At 42.2% G+C, this 25,506-nt stretch overlaps 1 protein-coding gene across 6 annotated transcripts in view; it reads left to right on the top strand.

The window, feature by feature from the left end:
* Window positions 1-25,506, top strand: part of ncor2 (nuclear receptor corepressor 2) — a 117,662-nt gene that overhangs the window by 74,391 nt on the left and 17,765 nt on the right. For 4 of the 6 annotated variants that reach the window (XM_084359360.1, XM_084359362.1, XM_084359365.1 and 1 more), the window contains 15 exons: window positions 5,254-5,396; window positions 5,553-5,691; window positions 7,931-8,354; window positions 9,984-10,104; window positions 10,582-10,849; window positions 12,858-12,905; window positions 13,195-13,359; window positions 13,478-13,617; window positions 14,171-14,270; window positions 14,395-14,505; window positions 15,184-15,287; window positions 23,358-23,508; window positions 23,751-23,891; window positions 24,057-24,149; window positions 24,623-24,840. In XM_084359360.1, coding sequence (XP_084215486.1) covers window positions 5,254-5,396; window positions 5,553-5,691; window positions 7,931-8,354; window positions 9,984-10,104; window positions 10,582-10,849; window positions 12,858-12,905; window positions 13,195-13,359; window positions 13,478-13,617; window positions 14,171-14,270; window positions 14,395-14,505; window positions 15,184-15,287; window positions 23,358-23,508; window positions 23,751-23,891; window positions 24,057-24,149; window positions 24,623-24,840 — 2,366 coding nt within the window. The remainder of the gene's footprint in view (window positions 1-5,253; window positions 5,397-5,552; window positions 5,692-7,930; window positions 8,355-9,983; window positions 10,105-10,581; window positions 10,850-12,857; window positions 12,906-13,194; window positions 13,360-13,477; window positions 13,618-14,170; window positions 14,271-14,394; window positions 14,506-15,183; window positions 15,288-23,357; window positions 23,509-23,750; window positions 23,892-24,056; window positions 24,150-24,622; window positions 24,841-25,506) is intronic. The other 2 variants (XM_084359361.1, XM_084359364.1) reach the window with 1 other exon arrangement.

The following is a 25,506-nucleotide window of genomic DNA, read 5'->3' on the forward strand; positions in this document are numbered from 1 at the left end:
TTTACCGATAAATAGATCATATAAATTTCCCTACTTCAGTGAACATTTCAACATACATGAGTTTACGAGGTGCACTTGAATACACCCGACTTGTGTGTCTGAAACTCTGAGACAGACAGCAGATAACAGAAGCAGCATCACTGTAAATAACACCAAATCATGGAAGAGACTCTCAGCATAGTTTTTAATCACATGACTGTCCTGGGAGAATAATTGGCCAAGCACAAAATTTTCCCGCATTTTGCACTTGGTGGGACCCCATCATGCATCCAAAGGAAAGGGCATGTATGGAAAGATCGATCTTGGAATTTGTGATTCATTATTGGATCATTCAAACGACAATCCATTTTTTTCAAACCAAGCCCTGCATCTTTTTATAGGTGATTTTCAAAGAGTTGTTCTGAGGTGGGTAAGCACCATCTTTGTAAAGTCAAGTCCTGCTTTCTGTTCATGACTCAACCAATTTCACTGCAAGGCTGCTGGTTTGTGGCCATTTGGAGATGATGTGTCATCTTGCTTTGTGTGACTCTCGTTCTCCCTCTGACTAATTTAACCTGTCCTCCTTTGCAAACAAAACAGAAGATGAAGTGTTTCTTGCCTTGAATATGATATTGAAGCCACATTTGGTATGGAGGAGTTGTGGCATCTGTCTCGTGCTGTGTGTGTGTGTGTGTAGTGTCTCCTGCAGTTTGGGGTTTGCGTATGTGTGCGGGTTTGTGTGTTAAGGGGTTATTTTGCGATAACTGGCGCTGGCCTGGCTTGAACACGGTCCTGTGTAGTAATCCTGGTTAATGTCTTCAGTTCCATTCTCCTGCAGTGGGATTAGTGGGGCTCTCCATCCCAGAGGATTAGCCTGGCAGCTCGGTGGGAGCGGGGCTTCTGTGAAGGTCTTATATAACCAGAGCCCCAGCCACAGTGCTGGGGCCGAAGAGGAGGAGCTCTTCTGGCAGTTTTTCACCAGTTCTTACAGCCACCCCCCACACCTGCCAAATGGGATCCCCCCTGCCCCATTTCCACGTAGTATTGAATAAGCTTGTCATGGTGCTCTCCCCTGCAGATGCTAGACATGTATATGTTTTTAAAGAGGCTTCGGTGTCCTGATGCTAATGTGTTGAGCTAAACAGATCTGAATAATGGCATTTATAGTGCCTGGCAGGACATCATCATTCCAGCATGGCAGCGCCAGCCAACGCTGCCTTCGAGGATGGCATGGCCACACTCCGAGATGGATCACTCTGTCTTCACTGCTCTTAAAGACTGCGACCTCAAACAAGAGACAGCCAATCTTTGCAAAGCTTCTCTCATACACCCACCACCTCTGCCTGCCTGTGTGTGTAAGATATGTGTAGTAAAGGTTGAGCCTGTGCGCACCAAGCTGTGTGTGTTTGCATGTGCACCCTTCTTGGTCGCCGTTTATGTAAGTGCACTAATCTGGCAGGCTTTGCTTGGGTGCAGGCAGGCAGGCAGCTGGATAATGGCCCCTGCTCTGCTTGCTGGAAGAACCCATTTAAAGGAGCAGCAGGTAGAGAATGCCATATTACGTATTTCTGTATTTATCCCCCACTGTTGCTCTCTCGTTCTGTCCGTCTCTCTTTGATGGGAGGTGGCAACAGCCCAGATTGGCAAGAGCTGTGGAAGATTTGGCAAGTGGCTCTTTCCCCCACATACTCACTTTGTCTCTCCCCTCACTCGGTGTTGTTATAGACTGGAGAGAGGTCACATTCAAGATGAAAAGCAGGTCAGTCAGGAAAAATGTGAAAGCCTTTATGCTTTCTAATGGTATCAACATCAACTCCCTCTCTCCCCCTCCTGTCCCTCCCCTTCTTCTCTCTTTGCTTACTCTCCACTTCTGTATCCTTTCCCTTTCTCCATTGTCTCTTTGGCTCTTGGCTCTGCTTTCTCTATCTCTCTCTCTCTCTCTCTGCTCTCTGTTTACTCTTGAACTGACTGAGTGTGTGTTTGCGTCTGTGTGCAAGTGTATTAACAAGAGAGGGAGAGAGAGAGAGAGAGAGAGAGAGGGTTCGAGTGAGTGTGTACTCACTCATGCGTTTGTGTGTGTGTGCGTGTGCGTGCCTGTACGCGCATGTGTGCGTGCCGCGGTGCCTGCTGGCAGACTGAGGCAGGGGGTGGGACGGACCGACAGAGAGAGGGAGGGAGGGAAAAAAAGGGAGATAGAGGAGAGATCAGATGAGGGGAGAGAGAGGCAGAGCACCGCCCCACAGTCCCACTTTCCTGTGGAAGTCTTCCCAGACGACCGCCATTGGGGAGAGACACGGCAGAGAAGAACAGAGCTGCACTCAACGAAGCACAGGGAGGACACAACGAGAGGAAAAGGAGGGGAGAGGCCAGGAGCATGTGCCGTTTTGGAGCATGTCAACCTAACACCGGCTCAAGTATCAAGCCAGCTGGCAGGAAGAGCCGAGACTGAGCTGTGTTCATCTCCTCTGCTCTGAATCGGAAGGCCCAGCCCCGAAGAGCTTCCCCTCTGGCCCTCCAGAGATCAGACGGTCTGATAGTGTTATCCACCGCAGGGCCACGAGACGACGGCCGCAGCGACAGGCATGTGACAGACAGGAACAACCACTTTTTGGCTGCACCAGGTGTTGATTGGACTTTCTTTGGGAGGAGCTAAACGGAATACTGTTTCCTGATTGGGTGTGAGACCACCACCTGCTTCAGTATTGCTGCTGCTGATTGGATCTTTGCTCCATGTGTGTTGCTCCAGCAACTAAGGCCCTCAGTCGAGCAGAGTTGCTGGAGATTGTGTTTTGTGAGCTTGATGGAATAAACTGGACGTAGTTTGCTAAAGTAACCTTTGACTTCAGTAAATTATTTTCATTGTTATTGCTTCAGGATCACTGGGTGCAGTGTTTGTCTTGCTTTTTTGAATGTGTACCACTTTCTGTGTCTTTGTTTGCCTCCGCACGTGCATGTTTGTGTGTACTCGGGTTTGACTTGTAGGGCAGTCTGCCACCCCCTCCTCCCCTCTTGTGAGAAGCTGTAAAAGGTTAATAGGTGTCAGTCACATGTCTCAGTCCTCTCGGAGCAAGTCATGCTGACTGCTCTGCTCTTTGTAGAAGCTTTCCTAGCAATGCCTTTAGTGGCAGCGATGAATATTTCAGCTGATAAACCTCTTCCACTTGAACACTTGGATTGGTTTCTTTATGCGCAACAGGTTGTAGGTGCACCGCAGCTTTTAGACACCAGGAGCTCAGACTTGAAGATCACCTTTACTTTTTATGGCAGTGCTTTTTATACTGGCATTAATAAATCCTCAGCGTTTAGAGATTAGAGCTAGAGATTTTCTAGCTGTTATGGCAAAAGTGTTGTTTTTCTTATGAGTTGTTTATGTGTGACTAAGGAAGTGTTTGGCTGCAGAGATAATTACAATAGATAGGGCTTCAAGGGGGTGGATTGAACTCTAGAAATGCTGCTGTGCAGGCACTTGTCTGGATACTTTCTGATATTTGCAGTGACATGTTTATATGTATCTTTGAAATCAAAAGTCAAAATCGTGACACCCTGTTCCCTGAGTATAGTGATACTCACAATCATCATATGAAGATAAAGGTTGATGTTAAGGAGGCAATACAGTAGCCTTAACCTTTTTCAGAGATCCTTTATTATTATTATAATTATTATTATTGATTTGTTTGAGAAGAGGATTTATGCGAGACAGAGTTAAGAAACCAAACTTTGTTGTTTACAGTTGAATCCCTGATAGGTGGTATTTTTTGTTGTAATCTTTATTTTTCGTGAATATTCTTTTAACTTGTCTAACCTAAACCTGCAAAAAGACAGCAGGATAAAGTCAAGCTATTATTGTAAAATATCTTTTTAAAGAAGAATTTGTAAGTGTAAATAACAGTTTTTCGGGCATAAAACAAATTAAGGATCTGGATTTCCAACAAATCCAGATGTGATAGTCTTACAATAAGCCAGCTGCCAGCGCTGAAAAAAAAAAAAAAAGGCATTTAAAATGAGAATCCCCTACCCTGTACACATAAATAAATACTCAAGAATAAAATCCTATAAATTAAACTTGTAAACATCCAATAGACTGTCTTTTATTTCAGCTAACTTAGATAACAGATAACTTATTAATAGCATAATTCTCTAAAGTTTTGGTATCATAGTCCGTCTCTCTGATGAAGCTAAAATGACAGGGCTGTAAACTCCTGCCTGTCCTCTCCTTTGGCTCTGACTTCTGCTTGTTGTCCTACTGCCTCCATTAAGCGATGAGATGCAGAGACCTCTGAACCCATGTCCAAGGTTATCCCAGGAAGTGTTGGCTCCCTGCCAGTTAATAACACCACCACCCCTACCCCCAACCCCAACAACTCTTTGAGAGGCTGTCCTGTTGCCAGGGCCTGTCAGGCTGGCACAGGAAACAAGTGGGTGGTGTAAGCTAAGCCTCTTACAACACATACTGTTAATGAGCTGCCTTTAGCAAACAGCAGACTCTCGGGGAGGGGGGGGGGACACTGGAGCAAATTCTACGCTGTCTTTCTCACTTCCACTTCCACACTGACTGCTCTCTACGTGTCTTCCTTTAGCACACATACACCGAGTGGTGGTGTATGTGTGTGTGCCTCCTGACAGGTTGATCTATCACAGCTCTGGCCCAGCGGGTGCCTCTAGACTCTTGTGTAAGGCACAATCATGTGGTTGACTGCGTAAAGGACCAGGGTTTCTTGGAAAATGGGTCACATCAAAGTCAGTCAGAATGTGACACAGAGTGACCCCAGTGGAGAGAGTTAGTGATGTCATTGGTCCGACTGACGTTTCAGCCAGCACTCCTCTCTCTCTCTCTCTTACTCTTCTTTAATTCTGTATATTTCTGTCTCTACTCGGGAAGCATGTGGCATTAGGCCATGCAGCTGCTGGGAGAGTGGGACTCTGTCTGTGTTGCATTGTGAGCTAAACTCCCAGGGTGTGCTACAGTTTTGGCAAGAGACAAATATTGCTGGCTATTGATTTACTATAAGGAGACTTCCATATTGTGCACTTCACGACTTTGTTTTGAGATTTTGTTCATAGTATATAATCCAAAATACCCGGCAAAATGTGCAATCTTTACAATGAGTGTACTCTGCACAGCTAACATGATATTTATTTTTTCACAACTACAAAATGAATATCTTTTGATCTGGAGTGAAGATGTAGTCATGCAAGGCCAAATGTCATCTATGTCGGTCTGCCTTTGTTCCCATCCTATCTTAATCATTCTGCCTGTCCATCTGTTATTTCCAGGCCTTCTCCAGTATGGTAGGAATTGGTCGGCTATCGCCAAGATGGTGGGATCAAAAACCGTGTCACAGTGCAAGAACTTCTACTTCAACTACAAGAAGAGGCAGAAACTGGATGAGATTCTGCAGCAGCATAAAATGAAATCAGTAAGCACTAGGAGAGCTTTTGAGTTGTATTTTGTGAGGCTGACATTTTGTGCAAGACCAAGCTATAAAATTCTGTCTGTTTTTTCTTCTTCATCTGAAGATCTCTTGTGCCCTTGGTCAATTTGTTTATTTAGTGTGTGTTTTGTTTTGAACCAGGAGAAGGAGCGAAAGGCCCGTCGTAGGGGCAAGGCCCTGCAGAATGAGGAGGCCACTGCCGCGTATCCAGCAGAGGAGGAGGAGATGGAGGGTTCAGGAGCCAGCGGCAATGAAGAGGAGGCTCCTGAAGATGGAGAAGGTACACCATTCAAACAAGCTGCATGCATAATGCTAATTGTCAAAACATCTATGCTACTTGCATTTATTAACTGAAGAGTTTATCTTTTTGAGCATAATGGAATATGATGTTGTTTTATTCTAATAATTAGTATTTTTGCAGTAGTAAAGGGGTTATGCTGATGTGTATCAGCATTTGAATGTAGATCATTTTTTTGTAAAATGTTAAGAAAAGAAAATGGATGCCTTTGCAGGACTAGTTAATATGTACATTACTGTTCAAAAGTTTGGAATCACCTGCCACAGAAGCTTGATTCTGTACAGTCGGATTGCTGAGAGGACTTCCTTCTCCTGGATCCAAATAGATTTTATTTTGTTATAAAGGGTTTGCAAAATCAATGTTTCAACCAGAATGTTTCAAGAGAAAGGACAGAAAGAGACTAATACCATTTTACACAAAAATTAGCATATACATGCAAGTTTTTGAAATGTTGGTAAACCCGCTAAAATAGAGGGATTCACTCTTTCCCTTTTACGTCCATTTCTCAATACGATCCCGCCGGAAAAACAGGGAATAGGATAAAGCAGCACATCAAACACCTCATCAGACTATATCCAGAAGATGTTAAAACTAATAAGTCGTAATCAATAACTGAATTAGACACATTGTTTTTCCAGAGTTGATGATGGAAGTTGCTAAAGAGTGAGACCACTCCCTTCTTTCTCATCTCTGTTGAGAGTTTGCTCATGCGCAGTTCCAATCAGGCAGCTGGAAAGAAGGGGTACTGACCTGGAAGCCACCAATGGTGGTTACTTTTAATATCTTTCACTTCAGTCACTCTTTCAAACTCAACACCAACTGAACGATGTTCGAGCACAGCTAGAACAGAGATAGATGGAAACGTATTAACAAGCCTGCAGCCTTAACTTCAACATGCATCATAGCATCGTGCTGGAAAAGAAGTGCAAATTGGCTTGTCCATCCGGAAATTGTGTTTTCATCAGAGCTGGAGCCCATAAACACGTGTGATTACTGCAAAGTATTAACACTGTAGTGAAGTCCGATTGTACCCATTCACATTAAAGACAAAAGCCAGATGTAAGTGGGTGGTAGTGTTTTTTTTAATCCACTGTAAAAGGGGTAAAAGATGCCTCTGTGTAACACTTAAATAAGAATATAAGGCATCACCATTATTGGAAAAAAATAAATTGTAAGTGTCAATAATGCTTATAACAAGCTGGAATTAAAAGGCATGATACTTTAGCAAAGCTATTCTTGAAACTTAAAATAGAAACTGGTCTAGAGATTGGTCTAGGGTTAGCACCATTAATATCAGCTGAACATACTATAGACTGATAAAACACAGTCAGTCGAACCTCTGAGTAGACTGCAGAGGCACAGTTGTGGCTCAGTTATAATCTTGGGTCACTTACGTTTTTGAATTTTATTTGTAGGAAACAAAAAGTTAAGACAATGTTCTCCCCTCTTATGCAACTGATTGGGGACATGGACTGAATGGAAGTTTTAATTATTAATTAGATTTCAAATGTAAATTATACATTTGGTGTCTGAATCATACTGTTTTTACCTATGTTAAAATAGCCAAGGGAAAAAAAACATCAACAGGTGATACCAAACTTATGAACAGTATGTATTAGGTATACCTTCCTATGGAATGCAATCCAACGCAGCAGATGTGCCACCTTTACAAAGATTATAAGGGGATTTTTGTTATTATGGCCTATTTGTAAATAGAGTAGGCAAAATATTAGGAACATGTTGAGTTCATTGCAAACTGTAGTCTCAAAACTAATATCTGACAATGTTATTCAAAGCTGAACATCGCCTTGGTGTGAGGTAGAATTGTACCTGATATAGTGGCTACTGAGTGTATATAATGTAATTTGACAGTGAAACTCTTTGAGTAGCTCCCTGTTAGCTTGGAGAATCATGTTCTGCAGTGACAGCTATCCTGAAACTCCTGCCGTAGTTTGTTGATAGAAGTATACTGTGTAGACTGTACCTCCACAATAGAGCATTGAAGCCCTGGGGGATTCAGTCCATCATCCCAATTGGTTTTGTGTTCCTCCTTATTGTACAGTGAAACCTGATTAGGCGGAAGACTGACACTGTGAAGAATCTGGTTTAGCGGAAAGAGATGGAAAAAAGATGGAAGAAAAAAGGACATTGAGATATAACATGATTTATAGTGTAAGCTCTGTCCTGTCTTATGATCTGTGTTTTCTTTTTGTCCTGCCAGGTGGAGCCAACAACAGCTCTGACACAGAGAGCTTGCCCTCGCCACACTCATCAGAGGACAGCAAGGCTAAGGATGAGGGCTCGAGCAGGTCAAAGGCCAGCTCAAACAGCGGGGACAAGGAGGCCACCGGGTCCGACTCGGGCCCAGCCGGGGATGAGAAACCTCCCATCAAGGAAGATGCAGACTCAGCCATCAAGCTGGAGATAAAGACTGAGACAGGGGAGCCCAGCAAAGAGCAGCCAACATCAGCCAGCGATGCCACAGATAAAAAACCTCCTACAGCAGAGATGGAGGATGTCAAAAGCTCCACCAAGAGCTCCAAGAAGGACCATGGGGCCAAAACAGGCTCCCATGGTGACAGTGACTCTAGTGCCACCTGTAGTGCTGATGAAGTGGAGGAGACGGACAACACAGATAAGAGCAGGTAAGAGGTGGCAATTAGAATTCACTTCCCATTCATTTAGATAAAAATTATATACTCTATCTTTTCTGTTTTGTTTCATTGATGACATCATTGTGCCTGCTTGACATTATTAGTGTCAAAGTGCTTCTGGTTTTTGAACAGCAGTTTACTAGGTTGTCCTACTTCTCTGGTCTATCATAGCAGACATCAAATAATACAGCAGCGAGGGTTTTGAAGTGTTATTAGTTGCCTAGCGACACTGTGAAGCCTTGTTGTATTTGGCAAGCCACTTATGTGTACACCACGTATTGCTCTTTTCTATCAGCCAGAGAGTTCATTTGTACTTTGTATGAATGGTATATGTATATGTATATATATATATATGTGTGTGTGTGTGTGTGTGAATGGGTCTCTCAGTAGAGAAATGGGTGTCAAAGTGCGTGGGAGGAGTGATTAGTCCTGTTTGCACGGTATTTGTTCATTTTTTTCCATGACAGCAGACTACATGTACTGGCAGAGCCAAGGGAAACGCTGCCCTCTCTGCCAAAGCAAACAAAGGGAGTGAGTGCGTGTGTGTGCATGTATGTGTGTACACACTTTTGTGTGTGCGTGAAAGTCTGTGTCTGTGATTCAGATTATGATGTGTGCTTTCGGCAGATGTGCGAGACATGGATATGGATTTTTACTTGCAATTTATTTCCATAGTCTTAGGTTTGATCATCACTCATTCTACATTCTACATCCCTCCCCCCCACACACAGGAAAACACACACACACACACACACACACACACACACACACACACACACACACACACACAGACACAGATCCCATATATTCCTGCTGTTCCCCATCATTTGAATACTTTGTTAAGTGAGCGAGGATTCTGGTTTTGCCTGTGTCTCCAGGAGGGTTGGTGGAATCACTCTTTGTTGGAACAGTTCACCAAAAAACTTAAATTCCATCATCTCCTAACCTCATGCCGATGGAAAGTCAGTTTTGTAGTCCACAAAACATTTCGGAAGCTTAACAGAAAATTAGCATTGCAGCATTCTCCTAAACAACTGAAGTGGCTGGGAACTTGTTTTAAAACATAAACAATAACCGAAAAAATCATAAAATGGCTCCTTACAGCTTGTCCGGCATAATCCAAGTCTCCAGAAGCCCCTAGATTTGAAAAGACATTATTTACACCGTTTTTTATGCTATCTTCACTGTAGCTGCTAAGCTAAAAGCATTAGCGCACCCCATCTGTAGTGAGTGCATGAGCTCGACCAGACGTCCCTGTCAAATCGGTTTATGATCTTGGGTTTCCAGAAATTTGGATTACACCGGACAACTTTATGGAGCCATTTAATGTTTTTGGGGTTGTTTTCTTACGCTTTAAAACAAGTTAACAGCTACTTCAGTTGTGTAGGAGAAAACTGTAACACTGTTTGCTCTGAAGCTTCATAAATGTTTTGTGGACTGCAAAACTTCAGCTGACTTTCTATGGAGATAATGTTTCTTTAGGGTGTGTTCTTGTGTTTCTGGATTTTAAAATTTGCGTCAGATAAAATAAAGCAGTGTTTGGGCTCAAGTGGGACAAGCTTATGGGAGAAAGCACTAACTGATAACCTGATTTCTCTCTGTGTGTGTGTGTGTGTGTAGAATGATGTCTCCACGGCCAAGCCTGCTGAACTACACTCACGATGGGGTGATATCCTCCCCGCTGCAGAAGCCCATGGACCTGAAACAGCTCAAACAGAGAGCTGCTGCCATACCACCTATTGTAAGTCATTAATTAAACTGTGTGTGTCTCTTTTTTGTGTATTTTAATTTTTTTCCTCATACATCCAACTACAGTGAGGTGAAGAACATTTTAGCTGTCTAGTTGTGAAGAAGTCTTTGACCCACCTTACTTTCTGTAACAGAAATCTGATTTGCAGACACACGTACACAGTGGTATCAATGCTATCTTACGAAGATAACGGTATAGCAGGTGAAATTGTTAACTCATATTTGTATAAGATAAACTGGCCAGATGGAGGATGATGGGATAGATTGCTTTGTGGTGGAGAAATTAGATCCAAGGCATTCGGGAAACTTTAGCTTACCAAGATAAGAGATGATTAGTAGCTATCATGTTTATCAGATACTGTATGTGGCTAACCATATGTCCCATATAACGGCAGGTAGGAGTTGGCTTGTGTTACATGTGTGGTGTGATTACAACCTTTTACTTTTCCTCTCATCTTCCTGTGTGTAGATGCCAGAAGCCTCCATGCAGATCAGTCAGCGGAGTGGGGGCAGCAAGGCAGTGCTACCCCCCCATGCCCTGGCACTATACCAGCAGCAGATCACCATGGCTCACGGGGAGTCCTCTCAGGAGGTCAAACAGCAACAGCAGCAGCTTTCAGGCCAGCCAGGCAAACAGCAGCAGCCTTACAACCCGCAGGCAGAGAGAGACAGGGAGGCTCTTCGTAGCAGCAGCCCTCGTGTTCGCCCACGCAGTCCCTCCACCAGCGACAAGGATGGTACGCACACCTGCATCATGACAGAGCCAAAAAAGTTTATGTTTATAGGATCCTAAATCTTTTAAGTCACCAGTCACATCAATACTTTACTAGTCAGATGTATTTCAGAGTACTATAGATGGGGCTGAAGAATATTGGCAAAAAACTGACAATATTTTTCTTGTCCGTGATATATATTGTGATGAGAACATACAGGGAGTACAACATTTAAAACTATTGTAAAATGGATATAAAATAGCTCAGTCTATCCATACAAAACAATAAAGCAAATGGCAAGAAGCAATAAAATATACGTTTCCAAAAACTGCAAAACAAATAGACCATAACTCATTCAGTTTCCAGTAGCTGTATTATATAAAGCATGCAAAGCAATATTTGTGTGAATGTGAAGGACTCCTGGAGTTCAATCCAGAGTTTTCCCGACAACCCCAAAACAGTTCAGTTCCAATCTAGTTCGCAACCAAAAAAACAAAGGTTCTGTTCCGGGTTTTACCACAGGTCCCCACAAAACGGCTCTGCTAAGACAGGCGACTCCTGCAAGTTCACCTGGAAAAATCAAGCATCCACTTGATTATGCCTCTTCCTGACTAGGGCTGTCATGGTTTCAGATTTTGACTATTTTGACTACCGAAATTTGAAAAAAACAAAAAACAAAATACCATTGTTCACTGTGTGTTTTGTGTCTTTTTTTGGCAAAATAAACTACCCTCAAAAAACTAGTGTAGGGAGGTAGACAGAGACTTTGTACTAGTGAAAGGGCAACAAGATAAACTCCTGTATTAAAGATGCACAAGGCCGAATATCTTCGCTGGGTATTTTAATGTCAGGGTTATTGTGAATATTACGACACAGTGACACCCCTACCTGACACAGAGACAAGTCTTATGTTTCACCACGAGCTGGCGACAGTGACGCAGACTTTACAATCAAATCTGATGCAGAGGAAACCTGGCGTTCCTCGCTTCCTTTGACCAAAAAACACCCGGTGTAACACATTCGCTATTCATGCACAGCCTGCCTGTCACTCACGAGCAACAAACTGTATAGCCATGAACCCTTTAACCAGAGTAAATAATGTTACATCAGACAGACCTATCTAGAGTAGTTATAGAAAATGAGAAGTGTGTGAGTGGTCCTTTTGTATCAACCAGCAAAAGAGCTGTAGCAGGACATGTTTGAGTTAATTTGCCATAACTTTTCTTTCAGTGTCATTATTGCACATGCACGCATCTAAATGTTGATGCTGAAATGACATATCGTGCAGCTGTACTATAGGATGTTAGCTGCTGAAGTTACAAATATAGGAACCCCTCTCACTGTTTCCAATATTTTTCTCATATTAATCACCCCCCTTTTTTTTCCTGCCATCATTTTCTTTCTGTATGATCCCCAGTATTCAGCATGGTATTGGTATACTGTATTGTATATCATGGCACACTGCTAAAGTTGTCAGTGTTATAATGTGATTAGCAGTGAAAATGGAGGTTATGAAAGTGCTTCATATTATGCAGTTTTAGTAGCATTTGATCCAGTTTTACTTAGTTGGTCCTTGCTACATGCTTTAACCTTGAGTCTGTGTTCTCTAGTGCTGCTCAGGCTATTCAAGTGTTTCTGGGACACTCGTGGAGAGAGAGTACTGATAAATGATCTGGTATTGCTATTGACCCAGAAGGGAATATAGTCTAGTTCAGTGCACTTACTGTGAGCTTGTGGAAGCCTTTTAGCAACAGTACGCTCAAACACAGGTCTTTTATAACCAAGTGGGCACAGCAGCTGTGAACTCCAAAGTACAGCAACCACTTTTTTATGAATTCTTAGATATGAAAAGGACTTATAAAGCCCTGTATACAGTGCCTGACACAGAGGCAGGTGTAGCTGCCTTCTAGCATTTGGCTGTTGGTAAATGCAAAAGTCACACCATGTGGTAATGGTAGTAAAATGTTTGTGTAGTTAGTGAATAAAATTCTTTGTAGATGCGATGATCAATGGTGTGTTTGTGTCCCTCCAGAGCTGGAAGGCAACGAGAAGTGGTTACTGACTCTCCTGCAGGGATTAAGTAGGTTCACCCCTCGCCACAACATAAAAATTTTTAATTCCACCTTAACCACAATGCAGGCTGATCACCTCCTCTGCTGGATTTTACTGTGTGTGCATCACAATAAATATTAGCAGTGGCTTGTTGTGTATGTTGGCATCTTAATTCAGTGGTGATACCACCCTGGCTGGGAAGTGGCGCGAGGGGTTTTGTGTATACGATAATGATGATGATGGTAGCGGCAGCTGATGGACATCTTCTTGGATTAGTGGAGGTCTGGCTGAGTGCTGACTCTGTTTGTGTTGTACAGAAAAGTCCCGGGCATTCTCTCCACACGGTGATGCCAAGAAGCAGGCAATGGACCCGGATGACCTAAGAACCTCCAACTTGGGTCGGCCAGTTCTCTCCCCCTATCCCATGTCCCCGCGAGACATGGCCAAGATCAGTCATGACCAGCACCTGCTTCACTTCAACTGTAAGTCCTTTTCTCTGTCTGAAACTTGCTCTTTTTGATGCCAGAATTCCATAAGAAACCTCTTGCCAAAAGTCAAATAGTCAAACTAAATCCCAAGAATCTCTCGCTTGCCTTTCAGCGTTCCAGCAACCAGGCCACCCCTCACTCCCGAGTCTGCCACAGGACAGTAGTCGGCTAGCAGCAGTGAGGCCCCTCAGCGGCATGCCTGAACCACCTCCACTCATTTCCTCAACTAAGCCCGGAGGCTCCATCACACAGGTAAAAACAACACAAATAACAAAAGTATATTTGTGGCTTTTTGCACAGACATCTTGGTAGCATACTCGAAGATTTGCTATTTGCTATATTAAAGGGACCTTTCACCCCGAAAACAAAAAAACTACTGGTACATGTAGCACTATTTATCCATCTAGATTGTTTTGGTGCGAGTTGCCGAGATTTTGAGATGTCTACCTTCTCTCCCATATAATGGAACTCGATGGTACTCGGCTTGTGGTGCTCAGAGTGCCAAAAATACTCAACATTAATGTCTCTTCCCAGGTATCATGTCCCGGTTACTCAAGATAATCCACATCCACAATTTGCCTTCTCTGTGTTGTTACAGTTGGCGGGTGTTGTCTGATAGAAAGCCAGTGCCCAGTGCCATCTAGTTCCACTGTATTTTAGAGAAGGCAGACATCTCTATGGATAACATCTCCAGAACTCACACTAAAACAAAAGACAAAAAGACATGGAAAACCATTTAATTTGACATTTATGGAAGAGCAATGGTATTGTTTATCACCATTATAACCAAATACTTGTTATTTAGGGCACCCCAGTGCAGTTGCACAGCCCAGCTCATGGGGTTGACCATGGGAAGATGCCCCCCACTCAAATGGGCTTGTCTTGGATGGATCAGAGGAAAGTGGGTGAGTAAAATTGTCTGGAAGGAGTCGTGGACCTCAACATCACCACATCTGATCGTATGACGTCTTTCTCATTATGGTCTCTTTGTTCATCCCATTCCTTTCCCAAACTGTTTGCGCTGTACAGGAGGTCCTTTCCCCATGGTAAAGCAGGAACAGTTGTCCCCTCGCAGCTCGTCCTCCCAAGCTGACAGCATGTCAACTCAGGGAACGCCTCATGAAAGTGCTGCTGGACGTGGTGGGTGGCTCATTTTTTCTTCCTTTTTATTGAATTGTCATTCACAGTAAACTGGTGTTGGTGTTTTGCTTCTGCACTTTCCTTGTCCTGTCTAGTGGATACAGAATGTTCTGTTTTTTCCAAGCTGTGTTGCATCATAGATATATTTTTTTTAACTCACTTCATTTTTGCCATCAATCAAGATGCCATACAATTGTAATTAACAAAGTCAAGTTTTTTCACATGTTGTAATTGATAGATTTCCCTCCTCAGCTTGACAGTGACCTGAAACACACAGTTAGGACCACACCAGAGTAACTCTAGGACTTTAAGCCTCTGAATGGTCTTGTGTGACCCAGGCTAGACTTAAATCTCAATTGCAAGTCGGCGGGTAGTTGAGTTCACTGAAGCTCATCTAATCTGACAGAGCTCGAGAGGATGTGAGGAATGGGGAAAAAAACTACCCAATTCCATGTGTCCAAAGTTGGTAGATGCAAACTCAAGAAGATTAAAGACTGGAATTAAACAAAACACCATGATGAAGTGTTCAGAATGAAAATTAGACTTATCCGTAATAATATAATTGGCTGTATATTGGCTGTACTCACAAACTTGAAGAACTTTATACAAAATAAGTTTGTTTTACATTTTGTTCCTCTCAAAATGCTAAACTGCATTTCTTTCTTATTATCTCTACAGCATCTATTCCTGCTGTTCAAGGGGGTAGTATCACTAAGGGAATCCCAGGGACCAGAATGCATCCAGATTCCTCAATCTCCTACCGTGGAGGCTCCATTACTCAGGTAAGCTTAGCCCACCAAGATACAGTGAGTCCTGTTGTTGCTGCAAGAATTGAGTTAGCAATCAAGTGTATAACTTACTGGAGAATTACTCTGGATGCTAATCAAACAACAAACATACATAACAAAGGTGCACAGTGAATACTAAATTAGGCCCTCATTGACATTAATAAAGTTGATCCAATTTCGATATGTTTAAGAGCTAAATAACTTTATATTTAGAAAATATCTTTTGGTTCAGACATCTTTTTCTTATTTTAATTGCGAAAACTAAAATACTCTCAGGCTGCTAGTTTGATGGTGGAAACTGGTGTAATGCATAGATGATGATACAGTGTTATGCTTTTACTATGACTGTAGCAGAATCTCTCATATGAGCAGTATGTTTATTGCTGTGCTGGGTGCAGTACTTGGAATGTAAGTACATTTACTTAATTACTATAGGAACTTAGGTTTTCCATTTTCTGCTCCTTAATAATTCCAATACACTGCATCTTGGAGGCAAATATTGCACTTTACTCCATTACATTTATTCTTTTCAGATTGCATGCTACATCAGAGTACCACATTTATAAACTAGAACTCAGTAGAACTTGTACCTCTGCCAAGGCCCAAAAGTCCCCTTTAATTCAATCGGGCATCATCACTGTTGGTACCTTTTTAAATCCCCATTATCTCAGCTGCAGATTGGTGGTAGTTGCAGGTTTCTATCCATATTTGTTACAGTGTATAGGCTAAAAAAGACAACCCTCTTTTCAAAGCATATTTAAGTCCACAAGATTCAGATTTTATTTGGATAGATACCAGCCATGTAAATACATAAATAAGTATCTTATCTTTTTCATCAAGATCCATGGATTATTCCCTGAGTAATCAAAGAAAATGACAAAAAAATATATAAAAAACACCCTATTTCAAATGTTAAAGAAAGTGATAAAAAATTAATGGTTCCGTCCCTTTATTTCAGGATCTGTACCAAGAGCTAATGGGGTCTATTCTGGGCTGAGATCCATCCTCCATCCGATATTAGTGGAAATCCATTCAGTAATTTTTGTGTAATCCTGCTGACAAATCAACCAATCAACAGAGAGATGAAACATAACCTCCATGGCGGAGGAATAAAAAAAAACAAAAAACACACCAATTCTGATGATCACAAAAAATGCTAAGTATTAGCATTTTTAAAAGTATTAGATCCATTAATTGCCCAGGCCCATTATCTGTTGATCTGTAGTATACTGTATCATACATGTAAATATATGTATATTACATAAATTAACAGTGCAATGCAAAGTACATTTAATATGAGATACTTAAAGGGTTCTATCTTACGCTTGGCGCAAAGCAGCGCAAGTGTCATTGCTAACTTCAGACTGACAGTCATTGTCATGCCCAGTGCCCACGTTGTGTAAATAGCACATGTACTTGCGCCCACCTGTGCATGTTAGTCTTAAAGTGAGGTGTGGTCAGGTGCATAGCCGATTGCTATCTTGATGCAGCAGAAAGAGACTGCACAATAGACCAACAAAGAGCTGGTCTACTCAAAGTTGCAGTCTGTTTCCTGCTATTTAAAGAGCGCATTATGTATTATTATTAGTAAGATGCGCCTACACGGGCGGGTTCACACCCTGCACATGCTCTGATTAAATGATTTGAGAGACTGCTTTCCTTTATTTATATTTTTTTAATCAAGATCTTTTTATTAAGGTTCTACAGGGCGTAACAAAAGTGCAGTGCTGTTCGGTCATTGAAGAGAAATCTGAGACGAGTATGATTATATAATAACAGCAGCTGGCACCAATGTCAACATATAAACAGAATGTCAATGACCATAAACAAAATAAAACAAACCAACGGATGTACTGTATACACACTCTATATATATATATATCTACAATAAAACAAACAATAAAACAGTCCCTCCCAAGTCACTGCCAGTGAGCTATAAATACTGATATCTACCTGCCACACCAAAGACTTGTGGTGAATGAGTGAATTAGTGTGTAATGTAGTTAAGCTGCACGCAATAATCAAGCATTTACAGGGTCTGGAATGTATTTTAAAAAAGGCCTCCATGCTCCCACAAATATCCGGTTCGAACATTGAAGTGAGTATCTGATTTTTTCAAGTTTTGAGCAGGACATGATGTCCGCCAACCACTGTCCCACCCACTCACACACAGTGGTTGGCAGACATCATGTCCGCCAACCACTGTGTGTGAGTGGGTGGGACAGTGTCCCTCCACCTGAGCAGGATTGCTCGCCGAGCCAGAAGGGAAACAAAGGACAAAGTACAGCATTTTTCTGTTAACTGCGTCTCCCCCCTCCGTGACCCCAAACAGAGCAATCGGAGGATTTGGTTCCAATTTGACATTTAACACCTGAGATGGCTAGAACATATGGATGAGGGAGGCTACGGCACTTTTGCATTTATCACATTAGGGACTAACCTCAGGGTACATGCAGTCCTGCCATATATAGGAGGAAATAGTCGAATCAAGTTGATCAAAGAAGGATCTGGGATAAAGAGTGGTAAAGCCTGAAAGAGGTACAAAAAGTAGGATTGTATAATGGGAAATAGCTCGCTTCTGTGAAGATTTCATTTATATCCTGGAAATCGACCAAATGGACTGAGCAGCAACAGAGCGGAGGGCAGTGAGGTAACAGGGCTCGAGACAAAAAGCAAAGGGTCGTCAGCATAGAGTGAGACCCTATGCTCCATGCTGCCCCTCCAAATACCAGACATGTTCTTACAACTACAAAAGGCTGTGGCAAGTGGTTTGATGGCCAAATCGAAAAGCATGCTACTCAGAGGGCACCCTTGGTCGGTTCAACAGTGTAAGTCGAAAGGCCTTGACTGCTGGGAGATAGTACAAATTGAGGCTGAGGGACGCAAATATAGCAGCTTAATCCATGAAGTAAAGTTCGGTCCAAAACTAAATTTATCCAGACCAGCAAATAAAACTACTTATTCAACATTCAACACGATCAAATGCTTTCTCTGCATCAAGAGAAAAGAGGATGTTCTCTAGTCTATGAGCTAGGACCTTAGCTAAGATCTTAGTGTCCGTGCCGGAAAGCCATTGTGACCTAGACACTTGCCTGACTGCATTGAGAAAATGGCTACTGTAATTTCTGCCTGAGATATGGGCTCTTCCAACCTCTTCCAGAAGTCTGAAGGTCTTGCGAGTGATCTGAAGTTATGTGGCCATTTGGATCTAAGAGATTTTTTTTTTTCGCTTAAGAGCCTTTGAGTTGGTTAGCTAGCATTTTGTCATATATGTAAAACATGGCCTTATTTTTTTTTAAAAGGGAGTGTTCAATTGAATTCGTTGTAAGCAGGTCAAATTTGGTTTTGATATCAAGCATTTTGCTTGTCAATCTCTCCGATTTGGTGGGCCAGATCTGATTGCTCTTCAAAGGATTTTGGTTTCATTTGAGCGGTATATGCTATGATCTGCCCCCTAAGGTAAGCTTTAAGGGCATCCCATACAATTAGGCTAGAAGTTTCAGGGGATATATTAGTATCGAAAAAGAGAGTATCTCTTTGTCCATAAATTCCACAAAATTATCATCTGATAGTAGAGTTGAAAAAACTGCCAGTGCCTACTTCTCCATGAGAAGTCAAGGAGGGACATGTTCCAAACAACAGAAGCGTGGTCAGAAATGACGAAACCAGCGGGACAAGTTGGTTATCTATGAAGAAATAATAAATTCTGGTGTATGTGTGATGGACATGCAAGAAGAATGAATATTCTCTGTTGTTTGGATGTAGAGAGTGCCACACCCAGTAACCGTAGTCAGAGAGAACGGCTTAATGAAAGAGGCTGATTAACTTACCAGTTGGGGTTAGTAGAGGTCGGTCTAAAGTCGGGTCTAGCCAACAATTGAAATCACCACCAAGTATGAGAGAATATGTTTTGAACAGTGAAAGCAACCGTTCAAAAAAACCTACATCATCTTAGGGGCACACATTTATACAAATACTACCAGTGTATTATAGAGTTTTCCAGAGACAATAACATACTGAGCAAACTTGTCAGTGATCACATTGTGTGGTTCAAAATAAATATTTTGACTGATAAAGATTGAAACCCCTCTGGCTTTGGCTTGAAAAGAGGAGTCAAACCACTGCCCCATCCAATCCGACAGAAGGCGACCACTGTCTGAACTACAAATATGGGTTTCTTGCAGGAAGGCTATTTCTGTTTTAGGTTGTTTGAGGTACGAGAAGACCTTTTTTGTTTTGATAAAGTGGTTTAAACCCTTCTGATTCCAGCTCAGTAATGTCACGTGTCTATCCATGTAGCTTTAGAAAAAAGATTGAGACATGAGCAAAGTGATTCAAATGGCAGCCTTAAGGGAGAGCTGCAGAAGGTCAGTGCAGACCGGATGTGACTAGTGTACACTAATAGATTTGTAGCCACGTTTGATCTAACTTTGGGGCAAGCAGGCCAAATGATGTTTTGAACTCGGTCGCTAGTGCATCGCAGTGTTGCTCAAACACTGAACACAGACCATTAATCAACATGAAATATTAACCAATCCCGTTGGCAAGTTGGGAGTTTTGAATATGTTTATCAGCTGTTCCTCGTGCGCAAATGTGCATGATAATATAGAGATACCCATACCGTTTCTGGAGTATCGCTGCAGATAATGTCATTAAGTAGTGCTGTGCCACCTCATTTATATATCAGGGTATTTTTTCATATGCAGAGTTGTTGATGGGACAGATGATTGTGAAATGGCAGTGCAGAGGGTCCAGCAGCCAAGGAACACATTCCTGTCCCTCAGCAAAAACGAGTGCCACTGCTAAATATGTCCCAGGTCCTGGCGCATCTGACTCTTTAAGGGAATGGGAGACGACAGACGGATCAGTTTAATCTATTATTTATATAATTTCACCCAAAACACACCCATATACACCAAATACAACCCCTTTGTGCCATGTGCCTCACTTTGTGCCCGGATTAACCACCTTTTAACTAGCAAAATGGACTTGGACATGTCCTAAATGCACTAGCGCCATGCACTTTAGACCAAGCGCTGTAGACTGTCTAAATAGGGCCTAAAGACTTTGACTCTAGTACTTTTTATATGGTCGACTTTCACTTCCACCAAACTCATATTTTAACACATTTTCTTTACTTTTTCTCAAGTATGACATGGACACTGTCAGGTTGTGGCAATCCTGATATAAGTGCGTTTGAATATTCTGCTGACAGTGTTCAAATCTGAGTAGCACATTACGACAGACAACTGGCTAACAGTTCTCTTCCCTTTTATTTGGAGAACCTCTGAACAACCTCTAAAATTAATTTAACTAGGTCAGTTTTGAAAGGTTGCTCTTCCAGTTTAGCAAAGCCTGGTCATAAATACGATGATATTTGTCCCCATGTTTCTCAGACACTGGATGTAAATAGTGAACTGAAAGTGACATTACATTAATCTGTGTGAAGGTTCATCATCATAGCAGCTTATATGGCTAGTACACATACTCACTATCATTATTTTCATTCCTTCCACCTTTTCTGATGTTAACATTGTTTCTGCCTGTATTGATGCTGTCATTTGGACCATATTGTTTTAAGCCACTGTCGGCAAACTCTGAGCCTTCATGTTGCCAAGCTTTGATTTGTGCACATATAACCATAGAGAGAACAAAAGAGCTAATGAGACGCCATAACAAAAGCCAATTGCTGCGGCTGCTGCTGTAAAATATCCACAACTCTAAGTGTCCCTGTCACCGTAGCAACAGGTACACACTGTGCCGCGTCTGTTAGGTCTTTTATTTGTCTATTTACTCTGGCCCGGTCATTGATATGCCCACTGTAATATCACAACCAGCTGACATACAAGAGAAAACAAGTGCTGAGGGGGCTGTAATCCACCGTGATAGATTAGTAAGGAAAAGGTGAAAGTGATAAGAATAATGAGCGCTGGTAAAGCTCCATTGTTTTTTATTGAGATTGCAGTTGTATGGATTGATCGATATGTACTTTATGCAAGCACACATATATAGCAGTGTTTGACTTTTTCAATGAGTAGATGAGGACTGCTTCGGTCACTGCTATCTGATCTTGTTAGTGTAACCCCCATGCACTAGGTGGGTGGTATTCCAGTGTAGTCACCGGTGTCATGTTTGGCCATGACATGGATTTTGCCATTTATTTTTGATGGAAATGGTCCAAAAACGACTGGAAAACCTCTTATATGTGCACACTAAACATTTTACTTTGGACTGCTTTCTCAATGAGGGCCAGTAACGTAAAAAGCAAGTTAGTCTGTTGAACTTAGCGTTAGCACATCCCACGGCTAATGTGGCTAGAGCATATTGCAGCACGCTGGATCTACATTGAATAATTTCATATTAGGGGTAGATTGATTATTGGTCTGGCCCTAAAAAACCATATCGGTCGACCTCTATTTTGTATAGAGAGACACTGAAGAGAAACTGCATGAACCTCATTTGAGGTTGATTAAATAACCAGAGTAGTACATTAGACATGGTGAAACTGCAACACAAACTCAGCTGTCTCTGTTTTTAATGTTACACAACAGCTCCCTCTGCTCCATCATCCTCACCAGTAGGCTATGTGTGTCTGTTGGTGCTGTATGTAAATGGAAATAATAAATACATAAATATGTTTTGGGTTTTCTACATATAATTATTGTTGGGGTGTCCCAGTCGCTAAGTTGTTAGAGTGTGCGTCCCATGTGCAGAGGCTTTGTCCTCGCTGCAGTGGCCCAGGGTTTGAGTCCGACCTGCGGCCCTTTGCTGCGTGTGATCCCACCTCTCTTTTGTCCCCATTTCCTGTCATCTCTTGAAGCTGTCCTATCAATGAAGCCATGAAAAGGCCCCCCCAAAAACATTTTTTTTAAAAAAGGCAGAAAATTTTGATGTAGAGATGCCTGATCCTACCCCTTATCTAACTCTGAGAATGAACCATATTACATTTTCTAAGTAAACCTTCATTATCTGACAGGCTACTCCTCCCAAAACCCATGTAGAGACCTATACCTCCATTAATTGCCATTTGAAGCCGATAAATAAATGTGTAATTTTTCAAGATATGTTTCCTTACATTGCCAATAGAGTGAAAAGAGATAGTCGTATCCTTTTAATTTTTGTAATGATCTGATATGATACTGTCATCACAAAAAAACGAAAAAAGTACCATGATATAAATTTAATAAATCTCACCCGCCAAACTTTAGCAAGGTCTTCTTGGAAAAGCTGCAGTCATCAGACAAAAGCATGATCTTAGGCACTGTTGTCTTCTGCTCAACCGTCCACCCCCAATCACACACTGTGATAATTATTGCTCACGCTCTGGCTGAGTGATGTGACTAAAGTCTTTACCAAAGCTGTCTGTTGTCGTCTACCGTTGGTGCACCTCCGCTTCTACTGTGTATTTCACAGCTGTGTTTGTTGTTTATTTATTTGGACCCCTGCAATCTTTCACCATTGTAGCAAACACAAATTATTCAAGCAACAAAAAACGCATCCTGAATGTAACACAGTCTACAGTGTGCATTGTAGCAGGTCGCTGCTGCCTCTAGTTACTTCCAATGCAACAATCCTAAAAGTAGAAAACAAAGACTATTCCCAGTCACTATCAATACTTTTACTGTAACTGTGGGGCTGCAACTAAAGATTTTTTATTGTTTTCACAAAATGTCCTTTTGGGTTCTGCTGTAATGCACATGCACAAGTTCTTAAGAGCATTACTGCTCTGACTGCCCCAAACTGGGACTTGTGGAGCAAGGTGCACAAGCTGAAGAAATAAATATGCTCTTCACGTTCCCAAAGTGTACGATGCCATTGTGGCTCAACAGGTCAAGCTACGGTTCATCAGTCAGAGGGTTTGTGGTTTCGATCCCTGACCCCTCCAGTAAAGTCAGATACTGCGGGATTTGCAATATTCTGCAGGAGGGAACATGCTTGTAAATGTGACCGTCACAGAATCGGATATATCTGACATGTTTGCCCAGACACTGGTCATGACTGATCATGCTGAAAAGCGGTCGATCGATCGTGCATCTCTCCTCATGCCTCCTCTCTTCAACACAGGGGACACCGGCTGATGTGCTGTATAAGGGAACCATAACCCGTCTGATCACAGAGGACAGTGCCAGCCGAGCTGAGAGGGAGCGGGACGAGGCACTGTCCAAAGGTCATGTGGTCTATGAGGGCATCAGCGGGCACATCCTCACATACGACCGTGAGTACATAAGCAGTCTAATTTATGCCAGTAATTACTGTCTGAGTAAGATTTGGCACAAGCCCAACAAATGAAATGGTTTATTCTGAGGTAAACTTGCAAGCACTATATTCCACCTTGAGTCATTCATGCAAATGAATAAAAGAAACTCTTAGTCTCAGGAAGAAACTAATCCTGAAACTAAGAGATACAGATTTACCTAATCAGTGCAACATCTGTGATGCATTATCTGTCATTTGTAGGTTCGGCTTCTCAGACTCCTAAAGATGAAGGCCGAGGCTCCGGGCAGCCTGGGGAGGTTCTAGGTCTGAAGCGTCCTTATGATGTCATGGAGGGAGGCATCTCCAGAGGACTGCCTATGAGAGATTCACTGTCTGCTGAAGGTGGGAGACGACTACACTTAACCCCCTGTCACTCTCACAAAGGACTGCTGGATATGATTCTGTTTAATTTGACCCCTGTTTAATCACATTCAACTGGCATTATTGATTAAATCATTTACCACAGTCTCACATCTCACTCTGACTTCCCCTCTTCCTCTGCCTTAGGTCTGATTGGTCGAGCCATGCCTCATGACAGGGAGAGTCCACACCACATGCCCTACAAGGATGCTCAACACATCCGTGGTTCCATCTCACAAGGTAGGATGACACGAGCATGGGATTTTATTTTCTTTATCTAGATGCATCACTACAATTTCATAGTAGTGTGCTTAAGTACAATTTAGAAGTTTATATTTTCTGCTACTTTCTACTCCTCCACATTTATTTGATAACTTTAGTTACTAGTTACTTTGCAGATTCAGATTATTCAGTGTTGATCACTTGTGACGTTTACTGTAACTAATCAGATGATGTTGTGGGCTAGACATTCAGTGCTGACTACAGACAGAAGATGGATGCTCCATCAGGTCCCAAATAGCGCATTTTTAAATCAATTTATTTTATCCACAATTGGACACAAGAAATACCAAAAAATAGTAAATACTGGCCCAGATAATCGGCCAGGCCGATAATATGTCTGCCCCTAGTCTAAATTAGAAAAAAAAAAGTTGAAATATGCTGTCCACTCTTGTTTGAAGAAAAACAATATTGACCTTTTCTTATGATTTCAGGTATACCTCGTCATCTGGACCCTCAGGATGGCTACCTGAGGAGGGAGTCTAAACAGATGAAGAGAGAGGGCTCCCCACTGCGTGGACCTGGTTCGCTCTCTGACCCAATGAAGGGCAGAGAGAGTATGGTGCCCACTGTGAAGGAGGCTGGGCGCTCTATCCACCTCATTCCCAGAGAGGAGCTCAGACCGCCCGGCAAGGAGGGCATCATTTCACAGGTAGACAAATGCTAACAACAGATACAGGGGCTACCGAGGTCTTACTGTTTCACCCTCTCTACTAGGCCTGGGCGATAAAAAGATAGCAGTATGTATCCATGATACACGTCATCGATGGCAAAAAGAAAATAGTTTGATAAAATGTACAGTGGTTTCACATTTATGCATTACATACAAACCAATGGAAAGCCTATAAGAATATGCTCCGGTTCATAAACAGCTTGTCATATCCCTTGATAATGGAGCGGGCTCTGCCTACGAGTCCAGAGACACACTGCTGCGACAGCCAAATCGGGCGGCACGACCACCAGGTCAACTATGACTGACACTCCGCCGCACCAGCTCCACTGCTGGCCCAGTGTTTTATAAACCAACCATGAGAAAAACACGAGCACAGGCAATTACCAGCAGAGTGATAACATTTGTGCTGATGGAGAGGAAATTGTGAATAAAAAACAGGTCTGCTCGACAGTATGAAAGTATTTTTACTTATTTATGTAATTTTATTTGTGGGTTTTTCCTTGTTGTGTTAATATAAATTATGACTTGTGTGCCTTGAGAACGTGGTTAAATCCAAAATAAAGAGGTTCAATCCAGCTTTTTTTTAAAATGATAAAAATTGGACCGACAATTAAAATTATCAATTATTATCCATTGAGCGATGTG

Source organism: Pagrus pagrus (genome assembly GCF_965226575.1).
Source record: "Pagrus pagrus genome assembly, chromosome: 8".
In the NCBI taxonomy this organism is placed as follows: Eukaryota; Metazoa; Chordata; class Actinopteri; order Spariformes; family Sparidae; genus Pagrus; species Pagrus pagrus.